At 42.4% G+C, this 14,482-nt stretch overlaps 1 protein-coding gene across 1 annotated transcript in view; it reads left to right on the top strand.

Moving 5' to 3' along the window:
- LOC311266765 (choline transporter-like protein 5-A) overlaps positions 1-11,483 on the top strand; it is a gene marked incomplete at both ends in the record, with an annotated part of 24,415 nt that extends 12,932 nt beyond the window's left edge. The window contains 11 exons of the mRNA XM_084369297.1: positions 424-523; positions 2,035-2,127; positions 2,360-2,447; positions 3,431-3,699; positions 3,806-3,900; positions 3,987-4,090; positions 4,696-4,769; positions 8,202-8,272; positions 8,414-8,502; positions 9,407-9,491; positions 11,386-11,483. Coding sequence (XP_084225423.1) covers positions 424-523; positions 2,035-2,127; positions 2,360-2,447; positions 3,431-3,699; positions 3,806-3,900; positions 3,987-4,090; positions 4,696-4,769; positions 8,202-8,272; positions 8,414-8,502; positions 9,407-9,491; positions 11,386-11,483 — 1,166 coding nt within the window. The remainder of the gene's footprint in view (positions 1-423; positions 524-2,034; positions 2,128-2,359; positions 2,448-3,430; positions 3,700-3,805; positions 3,901-3,986; positions 4,091-4,695; positions 4,770-8,201; positions 8,273-8,413; positions 8,503-9,406; positions 9,492-11,385) is intronic.
- Between the last annotated feature and the right edge of the window lie 2,999 nt (positions 11,484-14,482).

The following is a 14,482-nucleotide window of genomic DNA, read 5'->3' as shown; positions in this document are numbered from 1 at the left end:
TGGAAATTCTCACAGGAAATCATGAGAATCCAGATTGTTACTTTTAGATGTTTAGTGCCGTGTTCTTCAGTTCAGATCTCTGTAACATTTAAAAAGTTAAGACCAACATCATATCACACAGTTACTGTTTCTAAGAAGATCAGTCTTGTTTTAATGAAGTCAATTTATCATTTCAGTCATCTGATTATTTTACATCAGCTTCAGACTGTTCAGAAGATGTGCTAGTTATGAATCCTTTACGAAGCAGCACTTGTCAGACTATTGTTTAACAGTCTGCTTTATTCATACATCATGCCGCAGTTGTCATTTTCAGTTCCAGTGCGAGAAGTCAATCAGATAATGTTTTTGAGAGTATGCTTAATGTACGCAACAATCTTGGCCGTGAAAATATATATGACATAAAGTCTTGTTTGTGTTTGTCAGTGGTGTCTCTGGCAGTGACAGAAGTTTCCATCCTGTTGATGCTGATCTTCTTGAGGAGAAGAGTCCGAGTGGCTATCGCTCTGCTCAGAGAGGCCAGCAAGTATGAAATTGCAAGAATTAGATATGTGAATGTCTTTCAAATGATGGGATTTTAAAAACAAACAAACACTTTACTGTACAGTAGACCATATTCACACGGCGGCCATTTTACTCTGATGTTGCGCTCAGGGTGGGAAGCTCAAATGCTTTTATCGAATGATGTTGTTGTACTGCTGCGCTCCGGGGTGCAAGAAGTATAGAGAATCTAATAAATCATCATCAATTCATCGCTTTACGATTGATCAGCAGCTGAAAAGATGCTGGATAGAGAAATTGGGAGGAACAGGCCACATTTCAAGGTATTTCAACTCATTTTCAAGAAAACTCCATGGCTCTCTCTTTTAAATGATTAGCAGGGCTTTACTCAGGCTGTGTACAAGTCCTTAAAAAGTTTTAAAATTATTTATTTTATTTTGTTATCAATGTTAGGCCTTCAAAGTCATTAACTGATAGTGATAGTGTTAAATTTGAATTTGTGAGGTCTTAATTGCATTCATTCATCTATTTTTTAAATAGAAAAATATTTTTGTCAGTTTTTTGACAGTTTAACATCTGTATGTGTAGAATATGTCAGACATGAAGAGAATACCTTCTCTCCCTCGCTCCCTCTTGTTCCCCCTCCGGCTTTCTTGCTCTTTCAGCGGGGTAAAGGAAAATCACCTCATCATATTTATGGATAATTATCAAAGTCAAACTCCATGTAAACAGAGAGGGCAGACAGCTGGCACGCGGCCTGTGTGAACACAAACACATGGGTGGATCTTTGGGGCAGATCACTGATCATCGATCAGTTGGGTGTTTGGTGGGTGTTTGGTGGAAGATAACTATGACCAGTTTGTCTTGTATGGTATGGCATTTCTGAAAACAGATTAATGTTGGTTTAGGGAAGATTATGCCATCACACTCAATAATATAGTACAACATTATTCTCTTGATGAACAGCATTTGAGCTGAGCGTAACATCACAGGAAAATAAAAACAATAAAAGAATCCATCCGGATTACCTCTATAGCCTGTAACTCTACTGTACATAGTGATAGTAATATATATGTATCACTGTCATACATATGTATCACTATGATGTAGTACTATATTTGTCACATATGTCTGTATCATTATGTCAATGATATTTATTTCTGGCCTAAATAATTCAAGTGTAATAATTCAATTGTTTTACACATTCATAGTGTTTTTTTTGTTGTTGTTGTTGTTGGCAGTTGTATCAGCTAACACCTGTATTACACTGAAAGTGCTTTACAACACTTCACACACACATTCATACACTGATGAAAGAGGCTGTCATGCGAGGTGCCGCCCTGCTTGTCAGGAGCAATTGTGCGCTTCAGTTTCTTGCTCAAGGACACTTCGACATGCGATTATCCAGCGATTCGATAAGCAGCCGACCTGCTCTACCTTCTGAGCTACAGCTGCCACTTCACTGATTGAACTACCCACAATGCAACACAGCCCAAGAGTTGTTTTCCAGGCCTGATGATTTCTCTGTTGTTGCAGAGCCATCGGTCACATGATGTCCACGCTATTCTTTCCAGTCATCACATTTCTCTTGTTGACTGTTTGCATCTCCTACTGGCTGATGACTGCTATGTATCCTTCAGAGTGGTCACAGGCAGCAACAGGAAGAACAGAAAGACACTTCAGTGTTTTATGTTGACTTTTTGTAGTTCAGAGCTGAGAGATTCATTGAAGAGGTCACACTGATGTCAAAATTATTATTTCTAAAACTCTTCAGTGTCCACAGTAGAGCAGATTGATTTTCTATTTCATTAGCTCTCAAAGCAGCTTGTAAGATGTGTCTTTAACCAGCACTGTGAATCAGTCACCTAGCATCCTCAGGTAATCCCATCTACAAAGTCGTGTCGCCTGATGTGAGCTGCCCCTATGCAAACAGTACTTGCAAACCTGAGGTACAGTACATTATCTTCAATCTGATTTCTTTTTCTGTATTGGAGGTTTTAAAACTAAAAAGCCAAACTGCATTTGTTCCAAAATCCCACCTGACCACTGTGACAGACTAGTTTCTTTGCACATGAAACATGTTGAAGCTGTGTTACTTTACAGTTGGAGCTAGAACATTGGAATAGTTAATATCAATGTCTGGTTTCTCCAAAGGGAAAAAAATACCGTTGCAAACAACATATAGTGTATGTCCATGTATGTCTCACACATACATGCTTATTGTGCTTATAGATGTGATGTACATGTAAGTCACAATGTATACTGTGTGGCGTAGTCAGCAAATGTGAGCGCTAACTAGGCTAACTAGATAACAGCAGCTAGGTACAGACGGCAGCAGTTAGCAATTACCTTGTTTAGCAACAAGTGAACTTTTTATTTTTTCTTGAGATACTAAATCACTTTGGTACTTATTTCCTATCATCAAAATGGCCTTATAATATTTAACGCCTTCTTTAAGGGGCAATCTAAAATATGGCAAGACTCTTAGTTCAAATGTATGCAAGCGGCAAGTTTGCTATTTACGTCAGTACATAAAGAGAATATACACACAGGATGTCACGAAAGGAAATATTTTCTGTACTGTACTGTACACCTGCTAAAATAAAATCTCTCCTTTTTTACACAGCTAAGACGAGCTTAACTCTGTTAACTCATTATGAGTCACACTTCATCAGACTGAACAGAAATATAATAAAACTCAACAAAACAGTCTGACTCTGTTTCCACAATCAAACAGGTTTGGTCCAAATAAATAATAAATTATGACGGTGTCATGCCAGTCTTATGCGGATCTCTTCAAATAAAGTGTTGGACATAACCAATTTATATAAAAATGTAAACATACTGTATTCAAACATTGCATATATTGTACAAACCTACTTCAGGACAGAGTAAATAACTCTCCTTTGTTCTCCCCCTCAATGTCTGTCAGACCTTTAACAGAACCAACATCTCCAAATTAGCGCTGTGTCAGGGTTCTCAGTGTCTCTTTGCCTTCTACGGTGGGGAGACATCTTTCCACCGCTACCTCTTCCTGCTACAGCTGTCCAACCTCCTGGTCTTCCTCTGGCTGGTCAACTTCAGCTTAGCCCTGGAGCAGTGCACCCTGGCTGGGACATTTGCTAGCTACTATTGGGCCAAGAGGAAGCCTCAGGATATCCCATCATGTCCACTCTTTTCATCATTCAGCAGGGCTATCAGGTTAGGACATGCTCAGAACTCATGTTTCAAAGTGTGCGCACACATGTACAGTTGGTCCTGTTTGATCCTTCTTCCAAAGTTAATAATGTAATTCATCTGTCCTCAGGTATCACACAGGGTCTTTGGCATTTGGAGCTCTAATTCTTTCAGTTGTTCAACTGGTCCGGATCATACTGGAATACCTGGAACAGAAACTAAAAGGTTTACACACACACACACACTTCCTCAATACTATTACAATTGCTACCATTATCACTATACTGATCTTGTATGTGTTTATCATGTAGGTGTTGACAACAGCCTGTCCAGGTTCATCATGCACTGTCTGAAATGCTGTTTCTGGTGTTTGGAGAAATTACTACGCTACATGAACCATAATGCTTACATCATGGTGAGTTGATTAAAGTGGTGCTTCTTAGTATGAGCATAATTACAATAAGTACATTTGTCACAAGAAAGAAACAACAACATATTGCTAAGATATGAAAAAATATAAACAATTGTCAAGCCCTCATATGAGCATAGTAGCTGCTATTTATCAAGGATACTGTAAGTACATAGGCTGAGTGCTATGATTTAAGTGCTAAGGGTAAGAACATAGAGGGGGAGGGAGTCATGCTATGCAGGGTCGAGGTGAAGTCTGAACAAGTGATGCTTGAGTCTTTTGTGGAAGATGGCGAGTGACTCTGCTGTCCTGACATTGGTCGGGAGTTCGTTCCACCACACAGGCGCCAGAACAGAGAAGAGTCGCGGCTTCGCTGAGCGACCTTTGTTTGCTCTCAACCGGCCAACTGATGTAGTGGAGCGAAGTGCTCGTGCTGGGTTGTGTGGTCTGACCAGTGTTTGGAGGTAGATGGGTGCAGTACCATCGTCTTGAACCCAAGGAAGTTTTACATTAGGGAGGGCTCAGAAACAAACAGTAGCTTTCCACTGTTCATCGTATCAGCAACAAGCTTCTGTTGTTGTGAGAGCTGTGTTGTTTCTCTTCTCCACCAGGTGGCGATCTACGGTAAAAACTTCTGTACCTCAGCCAGAGAAGCCTTCTTCCTTGTGATGAGGAATGTAGTCAGGTAAGGAGACTCTGTTCAGGTGTCCACTAATTCTCTCTGAGAAAAAGGCTCTGTTTTCCCAGTTTATTATCATTATTATCATTATTTTTGTTTGATTATGATAATTACAGTAATCACCTGTGAACACACATCCCCTGTTTGAATGACAGAGATTAATAAGCTAGTCAAGGCAAGTTACCCTGTGTTAACTAACACAGAATAAACTGAAATGTGCTTCATTTGGAAGCAATTCGTGATGTGATTGACTTTAGCCTACTGATTGCATTAGTTGTGCACTATTAGATAATAATTTCTCATTTTGGTTTGCACTAACTGGGCAATTTTCATACTTATAATAACAATACACTGCCCACACTGTTTATAATTACACTGTTTATATTCGTACATATTATGTTTAAACAATTCTATTTCTATTTCTGCTCTAGCTCTTTTTCTTACCTTTTTATTATATTGTTTATTTTTTACTATTATTATTGCTTATTGTTATATTCAACTGTCCTTTGGCTGCGGTGACACACACATTTCCCTGTTTGCGGCACTAATAAAGGAAATTCTGATTCTGAATCCCCTGCTTCACCGCTCCCCCGCATCTGAAGTGAACCTATCCCCCGCCCCCTCCCTCTTCCCCTTCCTTCACAACCTCTGTATATGAGACTTTCTCAGCAGCAGCAGACACACCTTTACAAAACAGAGAGCGCACAGGCGCCCACTCCCCACATGGCAACAAGACATCATTGACTTGATGTGTAAATGAGCAATACAAAAACCAGAGGAAATGAATGCAAACAAATTTAAGGATGCCGGTACGGTACGGCACTGGGGGCGATCAGAGCCCAGAGGCGGCTGCTACTGAGCCGGTTACTGTGGGCGACTGTCCGTCCTTTTTTTTTTTTGCGGGTGCTCAAGCTGCCCCTCCACAAATGCTGCCCTGGTTGGCTGCCCATATGAGGAACCAGGTTTGGTCAGGATGTCGTGCTGGACGAGGCTGGTGCGGCCTAGGTCGGTGGGCCCAGTGGAGAAAACGTCACTGTACGACTCTAGTAGTTCAGCTGGCCTCCAGTGGTCCTCTTAGGGCAGGTTTGCATAGCTCTCGGCATACAGCGCCTGCAGGTGGTTGGGGACAGGAACATAGGCTACATGAACATGATCAGGTGCTGCTGTGACTTTGGTGGGGTGGGACTCCACCTTTGCTGTTTTGGAGGACGCTGGCCACAGCCCCCTCTCTCAGTGTGACCGGCGTGGCACCGGGGTTGAACACTCTGATGGGGATGCCAGACTGCCGTGCCTGCACAACGACACAGGACGTGGTGTCTTTTAATGAAGCTCTTGGCGGGGCTTAGCATAAGTTCTCCAGCAGCAGTGGAATGGAGGTGGCCAGGCACTATGTACTCACGTCCCAGCTCCAACGCCATCCTGCGTGCCGCCTTGACAAAGTGCATCTCAGGTTCTGAGCTGGCAATGAAGCGGGGCATCACCTCTCCGAAAAGGGTTATTTTCCGACGGCCATAATCCAAACAGTCCTGTGCCTGCAGCAGGAAAGGGTGCCCCAGGATAATGTCTGTACTTTCGGCTGTATCGGCCATGATAAAGTTAACATTGGTAACATAGTTTCCGATGACTACTGGGACAGTTAATTCTCCCAAGACCACCAGGTCTTCTGGCCCGACGCCCTGCAGGACCTCTGCCAGCGACAGCTGAATGGAGGGTCTGGTCTTGGAAGCAAAAGTCTTATAACGATGGAGGGAGAGCACATTTCTCCGTGCCCCAGAGTCTACATAAATTGTCACTTGAACACACATTTCCTCCTCCTCTTAACTTCTAGCACTCACAACCACTGTATCTGGGGCCTGTGCTGGGGCTAGTGCGACATTCACTGCAGATTGTTTGGGCCAACGGGGGGAGGGGCAATTTCTCTGAAAATGTCCAATGCCTGCACAGTTGTGGCAAACAACCTGTCCCAAGTCTCTTTTCTTAGGGCTGTCGGTTTACTCGGGTCGCCACTGATGGAGAGGTTTTGGCGCCCCCTCTGGTGTGTCAGTATGCCTCATGGCCACTCTCTCTGGCTCCCCATAACATAGCAGGTTATCATTTTCATGTACCGTAGCTGCTCTGGTTCTCCGTTCAGTAGCACTGGCTGCCCCTGACCGCATCAGCTGTGTGACTGTCTGTGCGACCTTTCTGGGGGTTTCATACCTGCTGGCTATGTTGTAGGCTCTGGCCAGGGTATGTGGCTTTTCCTCCAGTGCATGCAGGCTTTCACCTGGCTTTCTGGTTCTTTGTCTCAGTTCAATGCCGATGGCTGCAGCATGCTCCAAGCACGGCCCGTAGGCGGCCTCTTTCTCCTCCACAAAGCGCTGATAATAATAGATGAGGTGAGGGGCTAGCTAGCAGAGGAACGCAGTCATAACTCAGGGCCTGTACTCCATGATTTGGGGTTATGTGCTGGGGCATAAATGGGGTGAATAGTGACACAGTGTGTGGGGCAAAGGAGGAAAAATAGTTACTGTTCATTTGGGTGAAGGGATTAATTAATTGGCCAGTGGTGGAGAGAGCAGCTGCCGTAGGTAATGGCATGGCGGACGTATAATTGACCCGTGGGGACGTTGCAAACTCAACACAGGACTCCTTTTGCTGCACTGTCGGCGGAGTGAAGGGGTTAGTAGATCCTGAGGGCGGCGGGGTGAGTGGCCATCCTGTGTCCAGCGGCGGTGGTAATGTGGAGACCGCTGCTCCACTAGCTGCCTGTGTCAGCTCCATGCTAACCACTAAGGGGTTGATGCTGTATCTGTTCACGTCAGCCATGAAAGTCTCTGTTGTGTCTGTCACAAATGGATTTGTGCTGATATTTGGGTTAATTACTTCCCTTTTCTTTTGCCTTTTCCGAGCACGGCGCCATCTTCTCTCGCGCCCCCTGCGGCTGCCAAGCGCCATCATTTTCTCTGCAGATTTCTTTTTTTCTTCGCTGAATAATGAATGTCTCTTGCTCGCAAAAGAATCCCGGATGAGCCGCCAGTGTTAACTAACCAGCTTGCAGAGCCCGAACCGTAGTAAGGGGTCTCTGGTTTGATGCAGCAAAACACAAAACAAAACCCGGGACCTCGTCTGAACGAGGGAACAGCGCTCTATTTTCAACTCTGCAGGATCTCATGACACGGCACAGTACATGTGGATGCAGCTCCTCACAACACAACGTGTACGCACTCAACTCGCAGTCACTCTATTGCACCACACAGAGAGACACACATACACACAGCGCACTAACGTCACATACCCCCTATGTCACAAGCACACACACACAAACACACGCACACACAGCTCCACATACACAACAAGTCATACACTTAAGGCTCAGCCTGTAACACGCCAGCTGTGACTTCTCGCAGCTCACTGGAACTCTGTTCTGAACCTACCTGTGTTACTGACTGTCTGCAGGGTTGCAGTTCTGGACAGGGTGACCGACTTTCTGTTGTTTCTGGGAAAAGTGCTAATAGCAGGAGGAGTTGGTAAGTGACAATGTCAGGTAGACATCTTCCGCTGGTCGAGCCACTGTGAATGTGTCAATGTTATAGTGAGTATAGAGACCAGCGAACACATAGACACCGGCACAGTGTGTCAACGTGTGTGTGTGCATGTTTGTGTTTCAGGTGTGGTTGCATTCTTCTTCTTTACCAGCAAGATCCCCTTTATCCAGGAGGAAGTGCCCAATCTCAACTACTACTGGGTCCCCCTACTGGTCAGAGACACAAACACACACATAAACACTGTAAACGCATGCATATACATTATGGAAAACTTTTGGCCCCACTGTGCAGTTTTCCCATTAAACAATAATCATTTGAGCAATGCAACCACAATTGCTCAGACATTGTTTAATTGCAGAACCTACAGGATCTGACAACACAAACCCAGATCTAAAGATTGAATGGGGATAACACACTCCTCAGTCTTCATATTATCCATCTTTGGCCAGGGGTCATAAATAATATATTAAGAAGCTGAAGAAGGCATAAAAATACAGAAATGTAAATGATATCTTTAACTCAACGACAAGTCATTCTCTTTGCTCCCCTCCATATCAGGACTCGCACGCCAGAATTTTGCCGTTTTATTTGACTCAGATGCACACATAAAAAAGGATGTCATTTTTGTCATTCTGTGATCTGGAGAAGGTTGTCCATGCATTTATTTCATCTCACCTTGACTACTGTACAGTTACTCCCTGTATACATGTCTCAAAAATCCCTCCATTCCCTCCAACAAAATGCTGCAGCTTGACTTTTTAGTAGAGACCCACGTAGCTTGCCCTGCATGTGCTTGTGGAGCTTCTAAACTGTGAGCATGTACTCCAATATTCATAATCTGCAGTTCATTTCTCACCTCAAAAGTTCTCAGAAGTGAATTTCATGATGAAATGTCATACATAAGTAAAGTAATAATATTAAAAAAAAGAAAAAAAAACTTCCTGTTGATGGCCTCTTTCTATGCTGCATTCTGCTTCTCGCTTGAATTGAAAATAATTCGGGGATATTTGTAAATACAGATGAATTCCTTGTTGAGAAAAGTACGTCTTAGGTTTCTATCTGTAAAGTTTTGCAGTCCTGCTTTAGTTTTTCCAACCTGTGTGTTTTTCACATTAGACGGTGGTGATAGGTGCCTACCTGATCGCTCATGGCTTCTTCAACGTCTATGCCATATGTGTTGATACACTCTTCCTCTGCTTCTGTAAGTACGACCGGATTGATTGTGCAATGGGGGGCACTACTCTGTACTGACAACATACTAATTAAACTAAACAAATTTAAATTACCAGCGTCCACTTGTTATAATGGCAACAGTCCATTATTATGTTTGTATTTTAAAAATTTAATTTGTTTGTAAGTAAAAATACATTAGACTACGGATGCCTTCACGTCAAAGAATTGAGGGAGAAAAGCTTGTACTGAGTAAGAATGACAGTTATTCTTAACATACAGCATACGTGAGGTTCTGTACATTAAGTCTTTGAATCTGGTTGATGCAATGTCTGTCAGATATCAGCCCCTCTCAAGGCAAGGCAAGTTTATTTGTGTAGCACAATTCAGACACAAGGCAACTCAAAGTGCTCTCACAGTCATAACTGTCGGATACTCTATCTAGTATAAGGGTCATTCCATATCAACTTACCTCGGGCCTCCCAGTTCATGTCATGTTTTTTCTTGAAAAATGTCATGTTGAAACCTCAATTAACTTCATGAGACCTTGCAAAATCCTATAGCTGTACTGTTAATTATGAGTGTTTGGCCCAAGAATGATTATTTAATTATTTTTTTTATGTAAAAGTGTTAATATTAATTGCATATATATATATACACCGATCAGGCATAACATTATGACCACCTGCCTAATATTGAGAAGGTTCCCCTTGTGCAGCCAAAACAGCTCTGACCTGTCAAGACATGGACTTAAGACCTCTGAGGGTGTCCTGTGGTGTCTGGCACCAGGGCGTTTTATAGTGGATCCTCTGGGTCCTGTATGTTGGGGGGTGGGGCCTCCATGGATCAGACCTGCTCCAGCACGTCTTACAGATGCTCGATCAGATTGGGATCTGGGGAATTTGGAGGCCGGTCAACACCTTGGACCCTTTATTGTGTTCCTCGAGCTGTTCCTGAGCAGTGTTTGCGGTGTGTCAGGGCACATTGTCCTGCTGGGGGGCCACTGCCATCGGGTAGTGTTGTTGTGATGAGGGGGTGTACTTGGTCCACAACAGTGTTTGGATGGGTGGTGGGTGTCAAGTGGCATGAATGCCAGCATCCAAGGTTTCCCAGCAGAACATCGCATTGTGATGAGATGGTCAATGTTATTCACGTCACCTGGCTGATCTGTGTATATATATATATATATATATATATATATATATATATATATATATATACACATATAGAGTTGGCATGGAATGACCCAAAATCTTCAGAATGCAAAGTGATCCAGTGATGATTTTAGGCACTTCCAGAGAGAACATTACTCAGAGTACCATCAACATGATTGTTAAGTCCTTGGAACACTCACACTCCCCTCTCTCCATTCATATACTCATTTACCATGTAGAAACTGGGGACATACAGCCAATAAAAGACAGTTTCAACCTGTTAAAATGTTCATTAATACCGTTTAGCACCACCGAGTACAGATTAGCATTTGTCTTTATTAATCCTGAAAATGACAATTGGTTTAAACGGGTTAACTCAAGGTACAATTGTTACAGCTTTGGATAAATTCATCCATCCAATAGCATGTACTGATTTTTCTTTTCTATATATTACTGATTTTGTTTCAGACAGGTCAAAACTCTGTTACAGCAAGTCTCAAATTACAGAAAAAACTGATAGTGGCTCACTATCAGATCTCTTTTGCATGTGGATGTTTAACATCACTAACTAACCTCTTTTGTCTTTTTGTCTCTACTTTATTCAAAACCACCCTGCTTCCCATCCTCTCATCGTTATTTGACCTTTGTGCTCAAACGCGACTCCCTCCACCTCTGTCATACCTATTTATTCACCCATTTTTCATTCGTCCACACCTGCTTCTCCTCCCATACTTCCCCTTTATCCATCCATCCATTCAATGGTCCAACTAGGTGACGACTTGGAGAGGAATGATGGTAGTTCAGAAAAACCTTTCCTCATGTCCCCAGAGCTGCACAGAATTCTGGGAAAATCCAGTCAGGTGCATTGATATCCTGTTATCCAGTCCACCGCATCAGCCATTCCTTTCAGTCCTTTTCTTCTCCTCCTGGATCCCTCTGAAGTGGCAACCCACCACACCAATGCAGAAACTTACTGAAATGATGGATTAAGTTTTTGACATGGAGCCAATGTCGGTCTGACGGGGTCCTTTAAAATTGAAATAAGAAGCAGCCTGAAGCTCAAAGTGAGGACACAAGAAGATTCACTGTGTGAAAAAAACCTCCTTTGTACTATTAATGATACCTTTTAATGTGTCGCATGTTTTGGTTGAATGATCAGAAAAATTAAAGTGTGTCAAAAACCAGGTGAGCTGTAACGGACACACAGGAGGTGAAGGCTCTGATAGGTTTCTTTTGTTGCCAATGTTAAGCAATTGAGCTATTAAGAAAGAAATAGCTTCGTGATCATCTCACGATCTGCAGGGAGAGTTTGAATGAGGGAATCTAGCAGAAAAAAAAACGCACTGATCATCTATTATAAAGAATATAAATGATATATGATAGGGGTGTTATGGTACTGTATTTGTCCCATATTGTGAAAGCATATGTACGTGTACTCCACACTCTAATCCAGGAAATGTCAGTAATGCACCTAAAAGCTGTTCTCCAAATGAGAACAGCTTCTCAATGCCAAAGCAGCTGAGGACAAAGAAGAAGACACAATAAATGAAGACAAAGAAGAAGATACTGTCATGTGCTACGCACACAGGCGACAGCTGTGGTAGAGGCCCCGCCCACCACCTGCTTTCAAATCAGCTGTGAAGGACAGTTATAGGGTGTGTGCTGGATCGGGCAGACATGCAGGTCACTGGAGTGAGGAAAAAATAAATAAGTAAATAAAACAGTCCTACAACGTGTTCCTGCTGTTTTTAATCAGCCTCAGCCCTGCATAGACATGGTGTTCACTGTTGCACTAACAAACAAAAATGAAGCAGCTTTTAGTTTTCATGCTCTGGTCTGCTGAAGCCGTCAGCTCATTTACATCATTACTGCTAACTGTGGCTTTCCAATTAAGTTAGATACATAACTTCTACAATCTGTAATTATGTATTTGCTTGTTTTTTAAATATGATTTTGAACATTTCTAATGTCTAAACTCGTTAACAGTTAACAAACTGTAACTGCACTACTGTCTGTTTAAAATAAATGAGAAGAAACCTCGCCTTATGCATTCGGGGTCTTTTGTTACTTCTTCCCCACAAACCCTGACCTCTGTGTTCTGTTAAACCCCTAATATATTATCTAAATCATCTGATTCTGATAAATGATAAAATATGCATCACATGCTTCCCAGGCCTTTACAATTTTCTGTTTCCCCCAATTTTGTTCCATGAAAAAGGTGAAATATCAAAATTTTCCACTTTGTTGATTAGAAATATCACTACAGTCAGTTATTTGTTATTTGTGTTTTTTAAATTACATACTTAAATAACATACATACATGCTACAAGGAAGGTGAGTAGTCTCACACACACACACACACACACACACACACACTTTTGACAACTATGTTTTTCTACAACATAAAATACATCATTACATTTCCCACAATTTCATCATAAAGCACATACGACTTAAAAAAACAACGGTTGCAAACAAGTGGCTAAATGAGACTACAGAAATTGTCACGCACAAAAACATCATCACACCGAACACAGAGACTCATCTACTCACCAGTCCATGTTTACAGGCGGACTTCAATTACAAAATATTCCAACTTGCAGATTTATCAGAAAACGTAGTACAGCAGCAGGAGAGAGTGAATTTACTTTTTGCTCATTCAAATACACCACAATACAATCAGGCAAACGGTTACACCCTGCCTTTCCGAAACCCCGCTGTTCCAAAAATAGACTTCCATTCTTCGTAATGGCATGGTTTCCCATTTTTTCTAAAGACCCCGCTATTCCGAAAAGGAACCCCTGACCCTAACCCTAACCCTAACCCTATTGGGAAGTAATTGGAAGTTGAAAGTCGGATTCGGAACAGCGGTGTTTCGGAGTGGGGTTGTTTCGGAATGGAGGGGTTTCCCATTTTTTCTAAAGACCCCGCTATTCCGAAAAAGAACCCCTGACCCTAACCCTAACCCTATTGGGAAGTAATTGGAAGTTGAAAGTCAGATTCGGAACAGCGGTGTTTCGCAATGGAGGTGTTTCGGAATGAAAGGCCGTCCCCGAGGCAAACATTTCTTAACTCCTCCAACAGAATTAACTCTCGCAGAAAATTAAAGTCATGTCTAGTAATTTATTTACGCTGTGAAAATCACAAAAGTGGTGTTCATTTGTGAAGATTATCTTAACTGAACAAAATGTGCAAGTATCATAAACTTTGACAATGTTGAAAATCCGATTCAAAAATCTCATAGGCTTTTTGTTGAGGGAACCATGGCAATGCTAACTTCCGGGTTAGCCTTAAAAAATACATCATCGCTACACCACTCTATTGCAGGTAACAGGAGGAACCTGCTCTCTGCACGTTCACGAGCAGACGGGACCGCCTCTTTATGGAGTTCTCTGTCCTGATTGGATAAATCAAGGGAATCAACATAATTGCATTTTGGGTATTTCTGGGGCTAATCTGCTGTTATTGTTTTACAGCTGCTGGTTGTTTACATATGGAGCTAATTTTGGTGACACTGCAGATTTCTGACAGTAAATTATGTAAATAAGGAGGGTAGAAATCGCAGTGAACAAATAAAGGGTGAAAAGCATAGTATGGACTAACTATGTGTCGGCTATTCACTCATATGCTCAGTATCTCCAAAACACGTGTTTACACTCTTTATGTTATTAGGTGAGGCACATTTAGAAAATCTTTTTGTGGCTGTGTTGTGTGGCCGGGACTCATTAGGTTACCTGAGATGAGACGGACTTTTTCATCATTTGGGCAGCAGACCCTTACCACACAGAGTTACGCCAGGTTCAGACAGGACGCCGAAGCACTGCGATTAGCTGCGAAGCGCCGAGGAGCAGAGCCATATTCATTTCGG

The sequence above is a fragment of the Pagrus pagrus genome (genome assembly GCF_965226575.1).
Source record: "Pagrus pagrus genome assembly, chromosome: 12".
Classification (NCBI taxonomy): domain Eukaryota; kingdom Metazoa; phylum Chordata; class Actinopteri; order Spariformes; family Sparidae; genus Pagrus; species Pagrus pagrus.
The sequence above is the reverse complement of the archived record's forward strand: the minus strand, read 5'-3'. Positions and strand labels throughout refer to the sequence as shown.